Below are 20008 nucleotides of genomic sequence, written 5' to 3' on the forward strand. Positions count from 1 at the left end.
TTATTTTTTTGTCCTTGAATAAATGCACACAACACTTGGATATGACAACGTTTGTTTTTTTATTATTCAAGAAACTTTGTTCTAACTATTTTACTGCCAGTGAATAAAAGGAGAATTCTGGAGAGGCTTGGTAGCATATTTACAAACCCAGTGCTCGACAAATGTGGATGAGTTGTTGTTCCTCCATAATGTAAAACCTGAGGTACCTTGAGCACAAAAAAATGCTGAACTGTTAAGAAAAAATGTAGTGTGTTTTTTTTTTTTTTTTTTTTTTTTTCTTTTTTTTTAAATGCACTCTTAAATTGGGGAAATAAACATTGTAGTTTTTTATAAAAGGTCATCTGTGTATGCATTGTATGACTCTTTGGCCTGTAAGGCATGTAACAAAGTACTCCTCGCAAAGAATAAATACAAACAGTTCCGCAAAACATTCAAATGTACAAAAAATCTCTCCTCTGTCAACATAGTAAATGTACAAAACTCAGAACATCTCCCACACACTCCTTCCAGTGATTCATACAGACTTTATCCAAGATCAATTCAGCCTCTGAAGCAGAATGTTCAAGTATTTAGTCCTACAAAAGTGTTTTGTTTTTTTTCTGTTTTTCATTTTCTGATGTTTCTCTATTTACAGTACATTAGGGAGTTTCAGTAAGCAACAGGAATCTTTGTGGGGTCTGATCTCATTGGCTGTTAAGAATAATGTTCCTTGTCATGCCAGGTTGTCATCCAGGGCTTCTTTTCCATGTTTTCCCAGTTACCATTTCCAGGGTTTACAACTCTCTCGTCCCGTTTGATCCGAATAGCATTGTAACTGGGAACCTTGTCTTCATATTTGGCACGCTCAAAAAAGCCACACTGCAGAGAAGAAAGGGAAAACGTGATGAATATTTTGTTTGGGAAAAGGCTATTTAAAGCCATTCAGAGAAAGCAAAGGAGGTTGAGACATTTAGTGTCATCAACCTATTTGACAGGCAAGAGACGAGATGCAGTGGGTCCATTAAGAGGTGTTGATGAGCCAGCTGCACTCCTTGAAGAAAGTAAACGTGTTATTGTAGAGAGAAAGAAACCTTGGTGTTGTGCAATAACAACAAAAGAAATTGGAAATCAAGGAAGAGTGAATCAAAGATATGCAGAACAGCCCCCGTGGTGTAGTTCCTCAGAGCATTAAATAACAGTCATTGCTAATTAGCCATCACCTCCCCTGGCCATGCAGGTAAACCTTAATGATCCACACATAACCATGTGTGAAACTCTTATAAAGTCTTTGCAGAAACAATGAGTCAGCTTTTATAGTTGCATTCGTGTCACAGTGTGAGAATTGCCCACTGCCTGCCAAACACCAGAAAGCAGCACTTTTGTAGCAAAAAGGAGCGAGAAGAAGTTTCACTCATTTGTGGCAGGCCGGGTAATTTTACCCTCTCTTTTTATGCATTTGGTGTCAGTCTTTCTTTTTCTGACGGGTTCTGTTTATTCTTTTTCCCAAAGACTCCACACTGAGGAGAGGAAAACGGTTAGAAAATGTGTGTAATCACTGTTACTTATACCCACAGTTGTTCTGTAAATGGTGCTTTACAGACTTTACATGCTTTCTCAGTTGAAATCATGAAAATGTAAGTGTACTATGTGTTTTTATTAGCTAGGGATTAGGGTGGCCATCGGTCCTACCTTCCAGAGAAGGAAAGCCAACAGGCCCAACAAAAGCAGGCCGAGCAAGATGGACAGCACGATGATCCACCATGGCACTCCTCCATAATGGGCTTCACGCCTCTCTGGGAACACTGTTAGTCTCACCTGGGGAACACAGTAGTAGTAGTATTTATATTGTACACAAGCTCAGGTTTTTGATGTTCATGCACAACACTGATTTCAGCATTTTAAGACCTAGAAAACTGCCCTCTCATGCAATAAAGTAATAATGTCCAGTACTGTTGCAAATAGTAAATCATTTTTGTTTAGTTACCTGTGTTTTACCGTTTTGCAGCACTGTCTTCGTTATTGTGCTATCAACATGCAGAGTGGCCGTCACTGTCACCTCCACATGATGGAGATTGGGAAAATCCTGTTTAAAGAAAAAAGGAAAATGTCAAGTTTAAATGGTGCAATCAAGCAAGACACTGAAATAACGAGATTAATTTGTTGCAATAATGTGAATAATTCAACTCATATTACTAAATTACTTGTGTTTTTGTGTTTCGTTTAGTAAGTCACAAACACCTTGTTTTGGTTTCCCTTTGCAAACCTGAGACTACTAAAAAAACAATTTAATTAGACATCCACGTTTGAATGAATCAAAATTTTATTTTATATTTATATTTTAATTACAGCCTGTCAAAACTTTGCTTTTCCTTCTCAGGCCAGTGAAGCTGATTCTCAAATAGCCACTCCCATAGAGTTGCTACCCATCTCAAATATGACATAATAGTCGAGTAAAGACATCGTGGATACCTTTATGAAGGTGGCGTTCCAGAGGCGGGAGTGGAGAGTGATGACTGCATTACTGTCCAGGCCCCGCAGGGGGCACCTTATGCTCACACAGTTTGCCCCATTATCACAGGACTGTCAACACAGAAGGCAGCACAAAGTTACTACTCATTTGCCATACTTCTTGCTACAAATGCACACACATAATAATATAAAACAAAATAGTGTGGTGTTACCAGAGTTTTAGATTTCTCCCTCTCAATTAAACGTGAAATAGTGCCCTGGACACCTCCCTGGGTGTTTTCTGCTGCTCTTCTTCTCCTCGTGTTACTTGGTTTCTTAAAGCAGGGAAGAAAAAGTACATTAAACTATAACAAATTTAACTTCTTTATTTGTCTAAATACATATAAATCTATAAATGTAAAATTGTCTACTTCTTTCCACCACAAAACTGCTATTTGAAAACGTATACGTGCAGGCAGAGTGACCACCACTCTTTAATGCATACCTGTCAACATGGGATGTGAAAATAAGTGAAACTTTCAGGCAACCTGCCCCAGGCTGTCTCACCACCCCTACCACTGTCCACATATCACTTACATTTTGACAAGGGTACACATAATGAATCCTAAAATCACCACAAGGCAAGCACTTGTTTTAAAATCAGTGCAACAAAAACTGGGTCAACTAATTAAAAAAAAGTAATTGACTACAATTAGGTGGTCAGAATTCAATACAAACAACAGAACACAAAAGGACATCAATCATCCTTGAATCCTCGCGCTGCTGTTCTTCGACAGCTCTTCTTCCACTTGTTTTATTGGCGGGTGCCATTTTAGGGGAATGTAGCAAACACATCAAATATGTCGAACAGAGCTTTTTATTTTTATAAAGGTTAAAAATATTGGAGATTTACAGGAAAATATCTCAGTGGGAGGACATCATGAGAGAATGATAAAATACATGAAAGTAACGGAAAAACGGGAGGGTTGACAGGTATGCCTTCATAGGATGTTTTCACTTACCTTGTTATGAGGGTTGATCTGGTCTTTGGGAGAGCATTCTATGTTCTCCACTCCAGTGGAGCTGATCTTCATCAGGTAGAGCAGCCCCTTCCCCTTGTCAGTCTCCTTCGGCCATTCAATCTCGAGGGTGGCGGTGCCAAAGTTTGTCAAGCGCTTTCCGAGATTGATAATCTGTAAATCAAAAGAGGGACAGTGTTCCACCTCAGATGATAGAGTATGACTTGTATAACTAAGGCACACGTACATACAGAATGTTGCATTAATAAAAATTATAATAAAATAGATATAAAACAGACGGATACATCTTAAGAGTGCTGAAGAGTACTAGCCGCTCTGGAGGTTTCCTGTACTCACTCTGAACTGGTGCGTGATGGCAGTGCCAATTTCACTTTCCTCTATGGCCTCCTCATCTTTGGTCTCTCCAGCAAAGTAGACCTGAGATGGCTGGGCTTGTCTGGAACGATGAAGAAGCAACAGTTAGTAGCCTGAATGTGTGTAAACGTGTGTTTTGGGTGCATGAACTGCATGTGTGTGTTTCTCACCCTGAAATAGAGAGCTGTAACTGGATGGCCACTTTTGCCTTTGCTTTGACTGGGGTTTTTTGCTGGTTGCTTGTCCTGTCAGATCAGAGGGTTACACACAGGTCAAGCCAGATACTTCCAATGGACTACAAGTGGTAATACATAATCAAGGTAAGTGCATTACCCAGGAGCGTATCTGTGGTATTATTTATTGTATGACTGAAGCAGAAATAATCAAGACCACCATCAAACTATCCACCATTTAAAAACTGTTTAAAAAGTGTAAATCAATGTTATAAGACAGTTATATATACTTACGTTTTTAGTTGAAGATCAATCTCCAGTTCAGTAGTGTTGAGAGAGATGCGTGATGTACTCAGAATAATGTAGAACGTTGTCTACATGCACAGACACAGAGACATTATATTAGTATTAACAGTGCCACTTGTGCAGAGGAGGTAGACAGTGCCAAAAGGTTGATTTTCTTTCACCTCTGAGTCACGCTTGAAGGGGTTTCCAAGCTCACAGTTGGCCTGAGAACCGTCTTTATTGGCTGTACAGGTTACCTGCCGCTCCTGAAGTCAATAACAAGTTCCAATCAGGACCACAAATTGGTATGTGTGTGCATGAAAGAGACAGAGAGAAAGTGGCAGAGAAAGCGAGACTCACATTAGGTGGAATGCGGTAAGTGGAGTAGGTAAGGGAGGGGGGGAGGGAGACGACCACAGCGGCTTCGTACGCGTCATCTCCATTTAGATTGTCTACTTTCACCTCCAAGGTGATGTCCTTCTGGTCGCTGAGCGAGATCACCGGCACCTTTTCCTTTCTTCAGACAGACAGAAGTTATGCTGATGAAGGTGCATGTCAGAATATAGTAACCCTATCTTAAGGATAGCCTAAGATGTATAATAAGAACTGAAACATTTTACTGATAGTGTGTGTGTGTTTTTCTCTTACATTTCTAATGCAGTGAACTTGTCGTCAGTTGACCTGTGGCCGTAGCGATATTTCACTTGTAAGTTGCTCTGACAAACATTGTCACTGCCACAACCCTCCTTCAGGAAATTCACCTACAGCCACAATCACACGCACATAAAAAGATTAGTGGGAACATCAAAGCTACTGCACGTCTACTAAATTTATTTCTCAATGTGTTCAGTAAGTGTCAAGTACCATGCACACACACCATTGATCGAGTTATCATTGGCTCTGCAGCATCCAGGACGGGCAGCAGCTGGGAAGGTGAGCTCTGTCTGCGTTTCCGTTTAGCGTCCTGGATGTCCACAGACAAATCGATGGGGATCCCACGCAGCTTGTCCTGAATGTTGTCCTGTACAATGAGGACGGCATCACACAACGTTACACACCACCACCCACAATGCACTTTGATCTCAAGAGAGAAGAATGACATTTCCAAAGAGTCCCTACCTGTATAGTGAGCTGGCGTTTAACACACTGTTTCGTTCCTTTGCCGTCTATAGTGATGACCCCTTTGGACTCATAGCTAGGATCAGGGGTTTCTAGGAAGGTCGCCCTGGAGTTAAGACCGTTCTTCCTTTGGTCAGTGTCGGCCTGGAGGGAGTATGCCACCGCTGGATGGGACAGGGACGTAAGATTTATTTGTGCAAGGCTATAACCTCCCCATTACTGGGGATCATTATAAGTACTACAGTTTCTTGCTATTGAATCTCTGTATTTTCTGATAATAAGAAACGAAAACATGATAACGGTGACATTTTTAATAAAGAAAAACATAGCTCAGCTTACTCAGTCTGGGAGAGTAGCTCTTGGGGTTGGCAGTGTAGCTGAAGCATGCCTCAACATCCAAGCTGGGGACACATTGCAGTTTATCCACAGTCAGACGCGGCACTGGCATTGTGTTTCACAGTTTTTACACATAGTTCATGAATATCCAGCAATTAATAGTTGCACCTACTGAATGGATGGATGGAAACTACAGGATCTTTCATTATCTTTTCCCATAAATATAATGGTCCATATTTGACAACAGGGGAAAACAAAAGAAAACACGTACCAGAAGCTGTTGCCACAGTTCTTCTTGGTTAGGTCGATTTCTGAAGGTGAGAATGTGATCTCCTTGTTGATTTTAATAACTGGACGAGCTCTGGGAGGACAGCCCTCAGTTAGCAACTCTATAACCATGACAATCAGACATGTACAGAGAGAAAAACGTACCAGTTTACTCACTTAAAGACAAACACAGAGTCAGACAGGGATCCGACTGCGAGGTCAGGGTAGAAGTTCTTATCCAGGTCCATGTTGCCAGCCAAAGAGTAGCCAAACAGCCTGACTCCTAAAGGCTTGCCGGACAGAACCTAAAGCAAGGGAAACACACGTTTTGATTCCAGCCACAAGAAATATCTACTTAATAATCTATATGTTGAAAAATACACCGTTTTGTAGGAAGATTTTAGGGTCCAAGCATGACGGTCAAACTGACAGCCTTCCTACCGCACAAAACAAAATACTGCAGCTGAGACACAGCTGAAAAAGGTGTGTTATTCCACCAGTGTACTCCATACCTGTGCAGCTTTATTATATCTGAGCTCCTTGTCTGATCCGTGGTAGATATACACATTCCCTGCACTATCATCCTCATAAGGAGCTCCCACTGCAAAATCTGACAACAAGAAAGACAACAGTGACTTACAGTGTGGTTATACAGGTACATTTCATTCAACGAGAGGCAGATAGAAATATCAGCTGACATTAGTATACATATGCACACGCATCACAGCCTCACCGTGGTAGCCATCCTGGTTGATGTCTCCCAGGTTTTCCACAGCCAGGCCAAACATTGAGTTCTCAGATCCATCTATTCTGATAGGTGTTACTTGGTTCCATTTTCCAGCTTTGTTGACGTAGACGTAGACAGCTCCTCCAATTTCTTTGTCCTTCTCAAAGTACTGAGGTGCTCCCACCACTATGTCCTGCCAACTAACCAACCAGAGCATTCCTTGTTCGTGAGCATACAGTAATAGTGACAGCACTCTTGAAGCAGAAGTTAGAGGCTGTGCGTTATCACCCTGAGTCACTCACCCGTCCCCATTGAGATCCAGCACGGTCAGATCGTAGCCAAAAGACGAGGCCAGCCCTTCACCTTCCAGGGTGTACTCATCTACCAAGATGTTTCTTGAGTTCTCGCCTTTCTTCAGCAGCACCACTGCTCCGCTGTGGTTCGCTCTGGGAGCTCCCGCCACCACCGTCAGCTGGCCCTTCTTGGTCAGACTCTTTCCCGAGTCCAGAGAGAAGCCTGGAATACAAGACCAAGGAATGCTTGCTTTTATAGTCAGAGTTAGTCAGGTACTTCAATACTCTTCTTTGTGACAGTGGAGCAAATGAAGTGATGGCGTATGATTAGCAATGAATGGATGAAGAGGGTAGAGCGAGCTGTGTTTTACCCAGGTAGCTGTTGGCAGGAGCAGGGACGAGATCAGGGTTCTTATCGTTCTCATCTCCCACCTCAAAAGGACCGTCGTCATAGACGCCTAATTCTAACAAGGTGTCATTCCTTTGTTCCATGCGAACTACGCCTGGAGGAGAGAGGAGACGGGGAGAGCAGACAGACGAGTTAAGACTGGAGAGATCTGGCTGGCAATAAAAAGATTCAAAACCCATAACACAATAATCCCAATTGGCAGTAATGTCGAAAAAAGCATAAATGGCAAATTCCTTTGTGATGAAAAGTTCATAAATCATATAGAGTAGATAATGAAGCACATGTGCAGTTAAGTTCTGTGACAGTTAATCTTTTGCATTTCTTACCTGAAACATCGATGCTCATACTGTTTAACACACACACACACACACACATACACACACACACACACACACATTAAGACTACCTTTCCAGTTGTACGCTCCAGGAGCCCCAAAGATGACATAATGGTATTCCTTGTCGAATGTGGCAGAGAGGCCCTGCTGACATGAGCCAAACATCTCGTGACCTCTGGACCGGCTCTCACAGAAATGCCAGTTATCACTTAATCCAGGATCGATAGATAAATCTGGATTGAGGACGTAGCAGCGGCCGATAATGTCACGGGATTCGATGGCTGTGTTCACACTGGTCCGGCGCTGGTAGCGATGGGCACAGGTCTAACAGAACCACAGTTGAGTTGATGTAATGTTGATTAAAATCTAAAGCTTATGTGGTAATGACCGTTTAGAGTTTAGATGGCATAGTGATTAACCAACTGAGCTCCAATACTGAGCCATTTATTAAACTTCTCAAATACAAGGATTTGCTGCATTTCCTTGTTTTATTTAAGTGTAAATTTAATTTCTCTGATTTAGGGACTATTGGTTGGACAAAACAAGCTATTTGAAGATGTCACCTTGGGCGCTGGGAAATTCCAATGTCGATTTTCTGACAATTTAGAGAATAAACAATAGTGTTAAAAGTGATTAACCGAAGGAAAATTTCTGATCAAACAACATTGAAATAATCAATTGTTGTAGCTTATGACTTCTTTAACTGACTTGTTAAAATCCCTCAAAATTTTTTTATTGTTGTACTATTAATAGATATTTATAAATTGTATTTAATTTAAATCTCCCTGTTATCAAGCATGGCATGCTTTATACCACTGGTAAACACGGAATATTGGCATGAATTAAAAATATATAATTCATTTTTGTGTGTTTCTGTTTGGATAACTAAGAAGTGCTAAAACGGATTATTACTGTCTCTATCAATTGATCGATTGGTTGATTCACAGTTAAGTCAATATAATATCATAAAATAGAAAATAATGAATTTCCCAGGGTCCAATGTGACCTTCAGATTTCTTGTTTTATCCAACAGTCCAAACCCGAAGATATTCAGTTTACAATGATATAAATGCAGATTCTCACATTAAAAAAGCTGCATGTGAAACCACAACATTTTTGGCATTTTTGATTAAAAAGTACTGAAATTATTAATTAACAATAAAAATAGTTTCTTACTTTTCTCAAATAACTGTTTCAGTCAATTTCAAGGTCATGTTCAGATACATAGACACACAGTCTTACCACAACCATGCCTCCTGGCCCCTGACTGTTGACTGACACTCCCATCCACTGGTTCTCCTTGCTTTCTCTGGAAGTGTCCTCTACACAGAGACAGGGACAGAAATAGACACAAAAGGGATATTGTGACTCAAATATTTGGGGGGGTATCTAAAATAACCAAAAACATATTAGAGAAAAGCACAGGTGTCAGCAGAAATCTTACCATTATTATCAAAGTTAACTCTGGTGCAACCAGCTGAGGTGGAGCTCATGTCACAGCTGTACAGTCCTCCTGTCACTTTAGCTTTTTGACGACTCAAGGCTTTTGCTTTCGGGGCACCGACCAGCAGCCTGCAACAGAAACACAAATGAGTCTGTTAAGATGTACGCAGCTCGATCAAATCCACATTGTGAAAGAGGCTCAAGCTGTAACACTCATCTGTCATGTAGGACGCACATTATATTATCACACATTCCACTCTACTGTCACACAGCAGCCATATTCACACATACGAACACGCACACATCCGCCACCAAAGTGATGTTCCATGTCCTCACGGTCCAACTCAGTCAAAGACCCCTTTCAAACGCCTGCTGTGGTTGATTGAACCAGGCTTTCTATCTCTCTCCACACACACACAGATACACATACACACACACACACACACACACACACAGGCTGCCTTTGTGGACCAAGGACAAGGGCACATGCCACACCCAAGTCTTGACGATGGGCATCCCGTTCCCAGGGTTTCCTACAGAGTAAATCAAACGCCAAGGATGTCATAATTTGAACTGATGCTTTGTGGAAGTTTACAGTGCAGAGTACAGCACACACCAATCTCTCTCTCTCTTTCTGAATGTTTGTCCCAGGTGCTCTCCCTGGCTCACTTTATCTGTCCGATGACATCTAGAGTTAATGTTGTACAGCACACTGTCTTCACCAGATGAGATTAAGCAAAGCAAATTTAAGCTAGAACACAAAGCATTCTCAGATACACACACCATCAGGGAAGGAATTTACAGAGACATATAGTCAGAGTGAAGAGCTGAAGCCTAACGTGATCATCATGTTTGCAGTGTAGACCTCATTAGTCATCACTGTAAGCACTTACTGCATGTGGGAGAAGATGTCAAAGTATAAAGCTAACTTTTTCAGACAACGTAAATCATCATGCATATTGACTTCAACGGGCGTGATGGGGATTAGCAAAGGACAATAAATCTATTTATAAGGCATACAAAGTACAGCTTGTTATAATGCTGCCGCTTAAATGGGTTTTATGGAAAATACTGAGAAAATATGAAGACATTTCTCTAAAATGAAATTCATCAAGACAAGTCATCACAATAGAAAACACACTCCTTCTGCAATGACACTGTTCATCCCATTTTAAACACTGGATTGGTTTGGCCTCATTTCAAAACTCAGAGAACAATAATTTTGTGCTGTTCTCCCACCCATTAAGTGTCCAATCCAGCCAAGGGGAGTGAGTGACACTTGACACCACAGTCAGAAGTCAACTCTCCACCTCTTTGTGCACTGCCGTAATGAACAGAAAACATATTTTCACACCGAGTGAAATTGATAGGGCATGTGTTTGTCTATCAAAGATAAGTCTGATTCAAATGAGTCATCACTGAAAAGAGAGGTGTTGTGACTAGCAGTGAAACCCAGGTGGGCACATCTACACTCCCATTATCTCCCATGACACACGAAGTCAGGAGAATGGACGGAAAGAGCTCTGCCAAGACACATTGGACTCTGGTAAAAGGGGTCACTGGGTCTGGGGTTTGTGCTGCGTTAATGAAGAATGGACACTGTAGTTCCTACTTCTACATAATCACACTGATACTTATTTGGGGTCTCGTTCAGATGTTTCCTTTGGGGTAAATGAAAGCAGCAATAGTGCACAAACAGCAACAATGATGTTAAAATAAAACAACACATTATATCAAGATTACGTGACAGATTAATTGAACAATTGCGTGACAATTAAATCATTTACAGAGCAGAAACTTATGACCCAAATGATCAAGAATCTAAATAGGCTACTATTCACAGAAGACACATATTATCTTTATTGCTGTACATTATTATTTTCTTTTGCCATTGAAGAGTGAAGCGCTGACATGACGTGTCAGGGACGGGCACTGCGATAACGCCGACCCGCTGCCTCACTGACAGTGACCCAGCTGTTTATCTAATCATTCGCCACCAGCAGAGGAAGCCGCAACACACAGGCTTAGTCTACAGGAAGGACAAAGACAAACAAAGAAAGAGAGAGTGTGTGTGTGTGTGTGTGTGTGTGTGTGTGTGTGTGTGTGTGTGTGTGTGTGTGTGTGTGTGTGTGTGTGTGTGCGCAATGACTCGCAAAACAGACACACACATAGTGGCACTCAGACACACAGGCAGACTCTCCCTGCGCAGGATCAGCGCAGAGTGACCATTACAGAGACATCTCATTGAGAGTGTTGCATTGTTTTGTTTTTTTACAGCAGCAAACTGGCTGCCCAGCTAGTGCATAGCCCGTTGCATAGCGACAGCCAGTGGCACCCTATCAAGAGGCGTTCACCTCAAAATGGGTTGCAGATCCAGAGGTTCATGTCATGTGTTACCCAACTTCTCTCTCCCTCCGTCTGCCAGGACCAAGCCCTCTCCTCAAGTCTGACTGGTTGAATAATGGTTCATATTTGGTGCCCAGATGTACAACTGATTTATGTTCCTCTCCGCATTCTTTCAGTCATCACTTCTTTCTTTTCTTCAGTTCCTGTCTCTCTCTCTCTGTTTGATGTTGGATAACCTCAACTAACCTGAGGGGAAGAGAGGAGGGGAAAGGACTAAGTATGAGTCTCATACACAGACCGTATACACTCGCACATAAAGTTAAATACTAAACTCTACAGTCTCCTCTAACATTTAACATGCAATGCAGGTATGTTTTGATTTCCTCTTTCTTACAGCGTGTCTCTATATCCTTTGCTCTTCGTGCTACATCTATCCATTTCTCCCAAACCAGTGTGTATCTCTTTCTCCCACACAGTCCCTACACTCAATCCAAGCTCTTAAACTTCCCTTAACTCTCGCTCGGTTTCCTCCTCCCTCCTCTCCCCACTCATGCATTTTGCACTTTCCCTCCTGACTTTATTACACAGCTCCATCTGGCAATTATGACCAACCATGGAATGCTACATACACACACAAACACACACAGACACGTGCACACATGTATATACATGATCCCAACCTGCCCTTTCCTGCAGGTACATGTAACACTCATTCCAGTAGGGCATGAAAAAGACTGGAAGACATAAGATCGCATAAAGTTAGCATGACTGGCAACGGATTGGGACTCGCTGTGCACACCCATGGGGGTACACAAGCACACACACGCCAAGGCACACATGTTGATGCAATGTACGATAGTGAACTCTCAGAGGGAAAGAAAATCACTAGAAAACATCTATCTATCTATCTATCTACCTATTTTTTTGCCTCAGGTTAGGAAAGTATCTAGCAGGACACTGAGCTCACTGACACTTTTCCAAGTGACTGACAACAAGGCAACGCCTCAGTGCTCAGCCACAGCATGCATCAGCACCATTAAAACACACCAAACAGGCACGCACACACACATTAACACGCAGTATGTGGATGCATGAGCATACACAAAAATACACAGTCCACAGTGAGAGCACATTCCACCTCTACAACAGCAGTGTGAGCACCATCACTTGCAAAACAAACATGGCTTCCTGCTCAAACATGCACACACACACATTCAAACTTGCGCTGTAATGTAACATGCGCACATGCTGCTGATGGTTTAAGTGTATGTTTCTATACTGATTAAAAACAGAAATATAAAAGTCTTGTTCAACAAACTGTTAACAAGGGCAAATAGCTCTGCATCATGAGAATTAAACCCACTAAAATTCTGGCTGAAATGACACCTCTCCATTCATCAATTAATAGTTTAGACAATCAAATGTCAGACAGTAGTGAGAAATGGCCATCACAATTTCCCAGAGCCACAACTGATATTGGTTTTCAGTTTACTAACACTGACGATGAGGAAAACCAGCATATCTTCATAATTATAAATCTGCAACAAGCACCGTGTATACTTAATTTAGACACAACGTAAAACTAGGACACAAACTGCCACTGTGTATGTGAATGCACAGAAGTAGTAGAAGTGTGTAAATAACTGTAAGAACCGCGTTTAACCTCTGGGGAGAAGGTTAAAGACTTGGACATGCTGGACAGTTCAGGGTATCTTGCAGTGGGTAAACACACTGTGGTAACCCTTCTTTACAAATACAAACCAATACTTAAAGTACAGTCTGATGCCCACTGCAGGCACTGTAAGGTACTTTAAATGACATAATATACAAAATGGCATCTTTTGATGTATTAGGGACAGTGATGGAATATTACTCACTTAAATGGAAATTTCCATTTAATATTGCTTTACTTAATAGGTTACTCCTAGTCCACTACAGTTCAAATAGAAATACTGTACTTTTTATTCCACTATACATTTATTTAATAGTTATTTATTAGTTAGTTATTAGTTACTTTACTTAATTTATTCAAGACATACAAAACATATGATGTTGCATTGTTTTAGATTAAACTGCCCAACAATATATAAAGCACTTCAAATTAGCCTTACCTCAACCAATTACAAGATTAAAATGTAATACTTCTTTACTGTACTGTACTTTTCAATGCTGGACTTATACCAAGTTTTTACAGTGTGGTGTTGCTAATTTTAAAGGATCTGAGTCCTTCGTCCACCACTTATTATGTACCAACAAAACTTTTGGGAAGTGCCGTAATCACAAATAGGCAAATGTGTATATTTCTGGCTGGTCCATTGCAGTCAAACTGATTCCCATATTAAATAATTTGACTGCTCTGATCTCAGGTCAGTTAATCCAGACTATTCAAACCGGTGACCACTTGATGGCAGTTAGCCTTTATGCAGAATGACAAATCCCTCTGAATCAATGCCCATAAAAATGCCAACAATGATTGAATGGGATGTTTTGGGCCGACATGCCAAGGCTCGGTCTCAGCTAACACAACATTGGGTGGAAAAGAAGAAAAAAGAAAGAAAAATCATGTGGGCGCGCGCCGTTGCGTGCACGTGAACAAACATCTGCTGTGGAGGAAAAATAAAAACTCACGAATAAGTAACCACGTTCAATGCATGGAAGTAAAGACTCGAAAAAGATTAACAAGGGGTAGGCCTATGGCTACAACAGGTGCATATGGTACAGTACATTATTTTAAGAAGAAGGATTGGTTTGCTGAGATTTTGTGAAAAACGGTTAGCCTACTGGGTTGAAGCTACCTGCGACATGGCCTACCTGAGCTCAAATGATTGCGTAGCATTCTAGTGACATTTCTGTAACTTAAATTGTGTTTCTGGTTCTTAAGAGTAGGTTTAAAAGGGCTTTTTCATCTCCTGTCGCAGCTCAAAACCGCCCAAAATAAACTTAAAGTCGCCTACACTGCTGTGACATTTTAATTACATGGTTACAGAGGTTATTTTAATGACATGCAACTGTTATAGCGTGTTTCCGAGGCCAGGGCGACGCGTGAGCATATAGGAAATGCCTCCAAAACTTGCTGCCATTTAAAACAAAAATGTGGCTCTTACAGTCTCTTATCCGCCGGAACCAGCTGCCGGTGCATGGCGAGAGAGAAGCCGAACAGGCTGCCTGGATCTCCGCTCCTTCGCAGGACATTGTCGGTGTCCAGGTTGAAAGCCGAGAGTCGTCCGCATCCCAGGAGAAAGACGACCGTCCACAGTCCACAGGTGATCCTGCCCTCCATGAGATACAATCAAATACAAAAAAAACAACAACCTTGAACTGGTGAAAGGTGAGTCCTTACTGAAGTAGGTGCAGGGTGCGACTGACTGACTGACTGCTGGAGGGCTGAATATGGTCCACTTTACTTTCAGCTGCCCCTCCCACTGGCCTCTCCTGGCACATGGACACAAACATGCACAAACTCCATCCTACCACACCTTAAATTGCTTGAAAATCTGACTTTATTGTGATGTGTATTTTAGCTAGAAAATATCATTCTTTTGTTAGTCTTTTGTTAGATTGCACCAGATCAATGCTGTAATCTAACTAGGTCTGCCCGAGGCTTTGTCAAAAACACATTTGCATTGATAAATAGTGCTTCAGGCTAGATAGGCAGCTTCCGACAACAGATCTCCAAGGATACCACTTTAACAAATACTTATTACTTACTTATACTCCCTTGAAAACGGGCGTAAAACAACATATTCCCACAAAAGGGAACATATTGGCAAAATGCTCAGTGACACTAGAGTGCAATCTGCACACATGTTTGATACTCTCACAGTAAATTGTGTACTATCATCCTTGCAGTTAGCAAGGAGAAGCACAGACAAGAGGGAGAATCGTGCTGGCACAGTAGTTAGTCAGTACAGTAATTTTGCCAGAAAGTGGGTTGGGTGATCAATTCAACCATCAATAGCAATACAATGACCTGGAATGGGAGAGACGGATGGGAATAGAGAGAAACAAAGTCTGAGACTGTGAAAAAGACATGATTTTGGACAAAAGGATTAAAAGAAATAGAGATATGCAGCAACCCATGTATTTACCATACATAGCTGGCCTCTATAAACCGCAGCACAACAGAAACCCAAAGCTAGAAATTTGTCAGAATTTAGAATTACAATCCTTTCTGCGCTCTCTGCCAGATCATTACATGCTATCACCACAGGGCCTGTGTCTTCTGTAATGACTCATTACATGAGTCACAGAGGCCAGACTGGGCACAGACCCGCACATTAACACAATCCCTCACAGATGGTTTTCAAGGCATTCCATGAGACGCTGACCCAAAGCCTGTCCCCGCAACGCAGCATTTCAGCAGACAACGCCGGCTTTGTCTGCACGTTGAGAAGGAGGGCAGACAGAAAGGGAGAGGGAGAAAGAAATTGCCCACATACAGTATAAAAGGCACAAATGATGGTGGAAGAGAGGAGCACAGAAAGGGAAAAGGGCAGGGGAAGAATGTGGTTCTTATACAGGTCTGTTATCTAATTAAGTCGTGATCTCCAGTGAGGATCAGCTCTGTGACTCAATATTACTTGGAGCTGGACAAAAGCAGTTCACTTTTGATCTTTGAGATTTGATTTTTTTATTAACAGATTGGGAAAATAAGTGTATTTGATATGTATTTGAACACCAGAACAGGCTCATTGAATCAGAGCCTCAATAGTCTCTTTCTGTCCCGGTCAGTCACATGTCTTGACAGTATTACGCTATCTTATAAAAAATCTCCTTCTTAAAAGTAGTGGAATTCCTCACTCTTGTGACCGTTTGCCTGTTGGCTCTATTTTTGTATCCATGTTGGTGTTTGTCTTGTCCAGTTTAGGCTGGTGTTTTTTCCTCTTCCAGGTACAGAGCAAAGCAGCAGCCAGCTGGACGATCACTTGTGATTTATGGTTCTTCTTGAAGAAGGACAGGAAACAGGAATAGGCCTTATCGCTGATAAGCTGATAACAGCAGTGTGTTTAAGTGGGGTGAGTAAGGTTGGCTCACCCTTGGCTTGTGGATTTCTTTCAGAGTCCATGCCCAAAGTGAGTGTGTGTGTGTATGCTGACATATTGACACAGTGAGAACAGAAGGACCCCCACTCAATTAACAGACATACTGTTTATTTGTTTATTTGAAAAGGGACAATGTATACTGATCAACATTCAAAGTAAATGTAAATGTACCCGAGTTAGCCACAGGCTAGTTTTCATCAGCAGTCCCCTTGTCAGATGTTACTGGGCATCCTAAAAGTAGTAAACCACTGTAATACAGTAAATTATACAATATTATACAATAGACAAAAATAAAAAATTATACTGTGTTGACAGTGTTGGTTTTCAATAAGCAATTTCTTACAATTACTTTTAAATGAGTAACAGGATGGCAACTCTCTGGTGGTATTGAGATCCATTGATGTGATACTGTGAATGAAAAGACGGCCTGGCTAAATTTAGTTTTTTTGAGTGGGATTGTGCAGTCCCTCCTAGCTGCACCACAGGTAACTCTGTTTGCGGTTGATTTGAAATTGATAAGGCCAGACAAAGGAGGAGGAGGTAAGGTATGACACTTCCCCTGTTTTGACATCAGATCTCAGCTCTCGTTCTCTCACTGGTGTCAACCTTTTTCAGCCTCACCTGCTCTCATTTGTCCCTCCATAGCTACTGCTGGGTTGTTATTGAAAAAATATTCTTGATTGTGCTCGTGTTCTTTTTTTCAATCGTATCTAAACCTCAACATCACACTTACCACAGCCTGTCAACATCATTATCCCCCCTTCACTTCTTCTCTTCTACTATCCTCCAGGGAAATAAAGGTCACACGTTTTGTCTACACAACAACAGACTGGAAGGCCACTGCGGCTACAGCTGAGTGTCAATCTATTGACATTCAGTCATGATTTTAGGGTAACACTTATTGATAAAGGCACACAAAATCCTGTATAGTTACCAAGGACCAGATCAGGAACTAACTGCGAATAAATGAAAAGTAGTTCCCAACTGTGAATAAACAAAGAGTAAAAAGTTAGTAAAAATAAAAATGATTAGTTAGATACATATCTCTGAATCGGCTTCCTGATCACATTATTAATGAATCATTGCTGATTAACTCGGACTCAGGAGCAGAATGGCACATAACCATCATTGTGCAACCTTATACTTAGCAAATGTAAGTCGCACACACTGCATATTATTTTAATTATCTGTACCCAGAATTAACAAGTGAGTCATGTGTATGTGCTCCGTGTACAGCATGTTCAGTATAACGTCAGCAGAGGAGCAAATACCTTGCCTTGGGTGCTAAAGTAGAGGAAGGACAGTGAAGGCAATGTTCTCTGACACACACAAATTCAGCGCCTAGACTCGCCCAAGCCACAGCCCTGTATTTGTTCTTAAAGCTGCAGCTCCAGGTACACTAAGGGAAAACACATGTACACTCACCTGAGGGTGTGGCACAATGAGCTGAGTGGTAGGGTGTGTGTGTTTTTATGACACTGTAGAAACCCATAGCCTTGGGATACTGATAAACGCACACACACACACACACACACGCACACAAACACACACATGTACAATCAGTTTCACAATCATGTTGAACTCCAAAACCTAGATCTTTCATAACTGCAACACATGAATGCACTTTCTCTGAACACTATTGCTTGTGTGAGTTTGTAAATGTGTTGACAGCAGATCATCTTAATTTATGACTGATTCTGATTCAGATCAGATAAATTGATTAAGACCTTTTCAGCAAAAATAAAATGAAACCTTTCACTAAGAACACAGGACAGACAGAAGATTAATGAGAGACAACCCAGTTCTTCTCAAGTAACAGCAGGCCGGTTGGATTTGGGTGTACATTGTGTGCTGTTTGACATTTTGGGAAATTCACACATTTGCTTTCTTGCCAAAAGTTATATGAATAAATTGGTACAACTGTCTGTATGGTATTGGCATGGTTATCTAGCTTAGCATAAATAGAAATTTTGAATGGATTGAACAAATGAGATACATCTTAATTATTGAGCTTCTAGGTAATTTATTTACCATTAGACAGAGCCAGGCTAGCTGTTTTTTCTTGTCTAATTGGCTGATGGCTGCAGCTTAATACCTAATGTACAGATATGAAAGCAGCATCAAGCTCTCATGACACCAAATTAGGATTCCCAAAATGTCAAACTGTTACTTTAAGATAATGAAATTATATGTTATTACATCCCTGAAATTTTTCAAATTTCTGTAGCCAAAATGATCATAACAAAACAACACAATGGAATCTATATGACCCAATCATGTTGGAATAGTACTAATCTAACAAAGAGATGTCTACGTGAAAGTCTACTGTAATACCCTTAAAAATAACTGCTTTTTTTAGAAGAGTTGTTCTTCATGAGATCAACATTGAAAACATATAAGTGTGGTAAAGATGCTATAGGTTTAATGTACTGCAAAAGAGAGAGAAAGCAAAGCTATCAGTGACATTGTGGGGACAAACGTCTAATTTACATTCCCCTGTGTGGTATCTCTTATTCAGAGTATTGATCCTGTTTCTTAGTAGAACTTATACTCATGGTTAAAACATAAAGAGACACACACACAGTACAGGCTGCAACAGATACTTTACCCTTGTTGATGAGTGTATTGATTACAGTCAGTAAGGAGTAATTGATGTCTTCTCCTGTCCAGCCGTGCTGTAACACCCTCGGGACAATTGCAACCCCTCCTTTTTACATTTTCCTCCTGAATGAGTGGTGAGCGTGTGTGTGTGTGTGTGTGTGTGTGTGTGTGTCAGATGATGTAATAAGAGATGGCAGTACTTGTGGAAGGGGTCCCAGTGTTGGTGGGTGCAGGTGTGCTACAGAAGTATACTTGCTAACCTGAGGGAGGTGAAGTGAGAAGAGTTCACTTTCATTCTGTTCAGTTTTCTCCTGACAGATTCAGGTTGGCGGCAGGCACTTGTCTCAGCTGAAAAAAGAAGTACAGAATTTCCCTTTGGGGATCAATAAAGTATTTTTGATTCCAGATTTCTGAAAAAACATAATTCTACTCACTGTCTTTCACTGATAATATGTCTACTTCTAGTGAGTCAGATGTATTGTTTTATTTTTAACTCACTCTAATACATTTTGAATTTTGCACCATGTTGACTAGACCAATAACAAAAGCTCAGGGCACAATATCTGCACTGGTTGGGAAAATAAGGCCAGGGCTGTAAATAAAACAAGTAGGTGCCAAAACAACCATGCTCTCGCATGGTTCTAAGTTCAAGGAAGAGTACAATGTTCCTTTTCCACCATTTGCCTACTTCGTGGATTTTGTTTGTCAGCAAGCCAAGATGCGAAATGATCCTAGCTTCTCCCTCATTCCAGGCAGTCATGACCCACCAGTGATGGAGAAGTCAACTTCTAAGTATAGCAGTGAGAGGACT

General features: G+C 41.1%; 1 protein-coding gene and 1 long non-coding RNA gene across 4 annotated transcripts; one reads left to right on the top strand and one right to left on the bottom strand.

Annotated features, from left to right (window-relative positions):
• Window positions 1-40: 40 nt before the first annotated feature.
• LOC123971999 (integrin alpha-6-like) lies at window positions 41-14935 on the bottom strand. 3 transcript variants are annotated; one of them, XM_046051171.1, is made up of 26 exons: window positions 14659-14782; window positions 11563-11800; window positions 9210-9337; window positions 9008-9087; window positions 7837-8089; window positions 7393-7524; window positions 7031-7244; window positions 6735-6928; window positions 6514-6611; window positions 6179-6306; window positions 6006-6095; window positions 5738-5799; window positions 5399-5562; window positions 5157-5300; window positions 4928-5040; window positions 4640-4796; window positions 4462-4545; window positions 4289-4368; window positions 3992-4066; window positions 3804-3903; window positions 3450-3620; window positions 2661-2762; window positions 2449-2559; window positions 1964-2062; window positions 1669-1794; window positions 41-858 (listed from the first exon to the last, which is right to left on the bottom strand). In XM_046051171.1, exons 3-26 carry the CDS (start codon window positions 9256-9258, stop codon window positions 694-696), a joined length of 2991 nt encoding a protein of 996 aa, XP_045907127.1. In that variant the 5' UTR covers window positions 9259-9337; window positions 11563-11800; window positions 14659-14782; the 3' UTR covers window positions 41-693. The 3 variants fall into 3 exon arrangements, with proteins under 3 accessions (XP_045907127.1, XP_045907125.1, XP_045907126.1); XM_046051170.1 differs by lacking the exon at window positions 11563-11800 and adding an exon at window positions 1419-1496 and having other exon boundaries at window positions 721-858; window positions 14659-14935; XM_046051169.1 differs by lacking the exon at window positions 11563-11800 and having other exon boundaries at window positions 14659-14935.
• Window positions 14194-16804, top strand: LOC123972002. Its single transcript, XR_006825343.1, has 3 exons — window positions 14194-14269; window positions 14661-14817; window positions 16445-16804. It is a non-coding gene; the product is annotated as an uncharacterized LOC123972002 (long non-coding RNA).
• Window positions 16805-20008: the final 3204 nt, after the last annotated feature.

The sequence above is a fragment of the Micropterus dolomieu genome, linkage group LG06, assembly GCF_021292245.1.
Source record: "Micropterus dolomieu isolate WLL.071019.BEF.003 ecotype Adirondacks linkage group LG06, ASM2129224v1, whole genome shotgun sequence".
NCBI lineage: Eukaryota > Metazoa > Chordata > Actinopteri > Centrarchiformes > Centrarchidae > Micropterus > Micropterus dolomieu.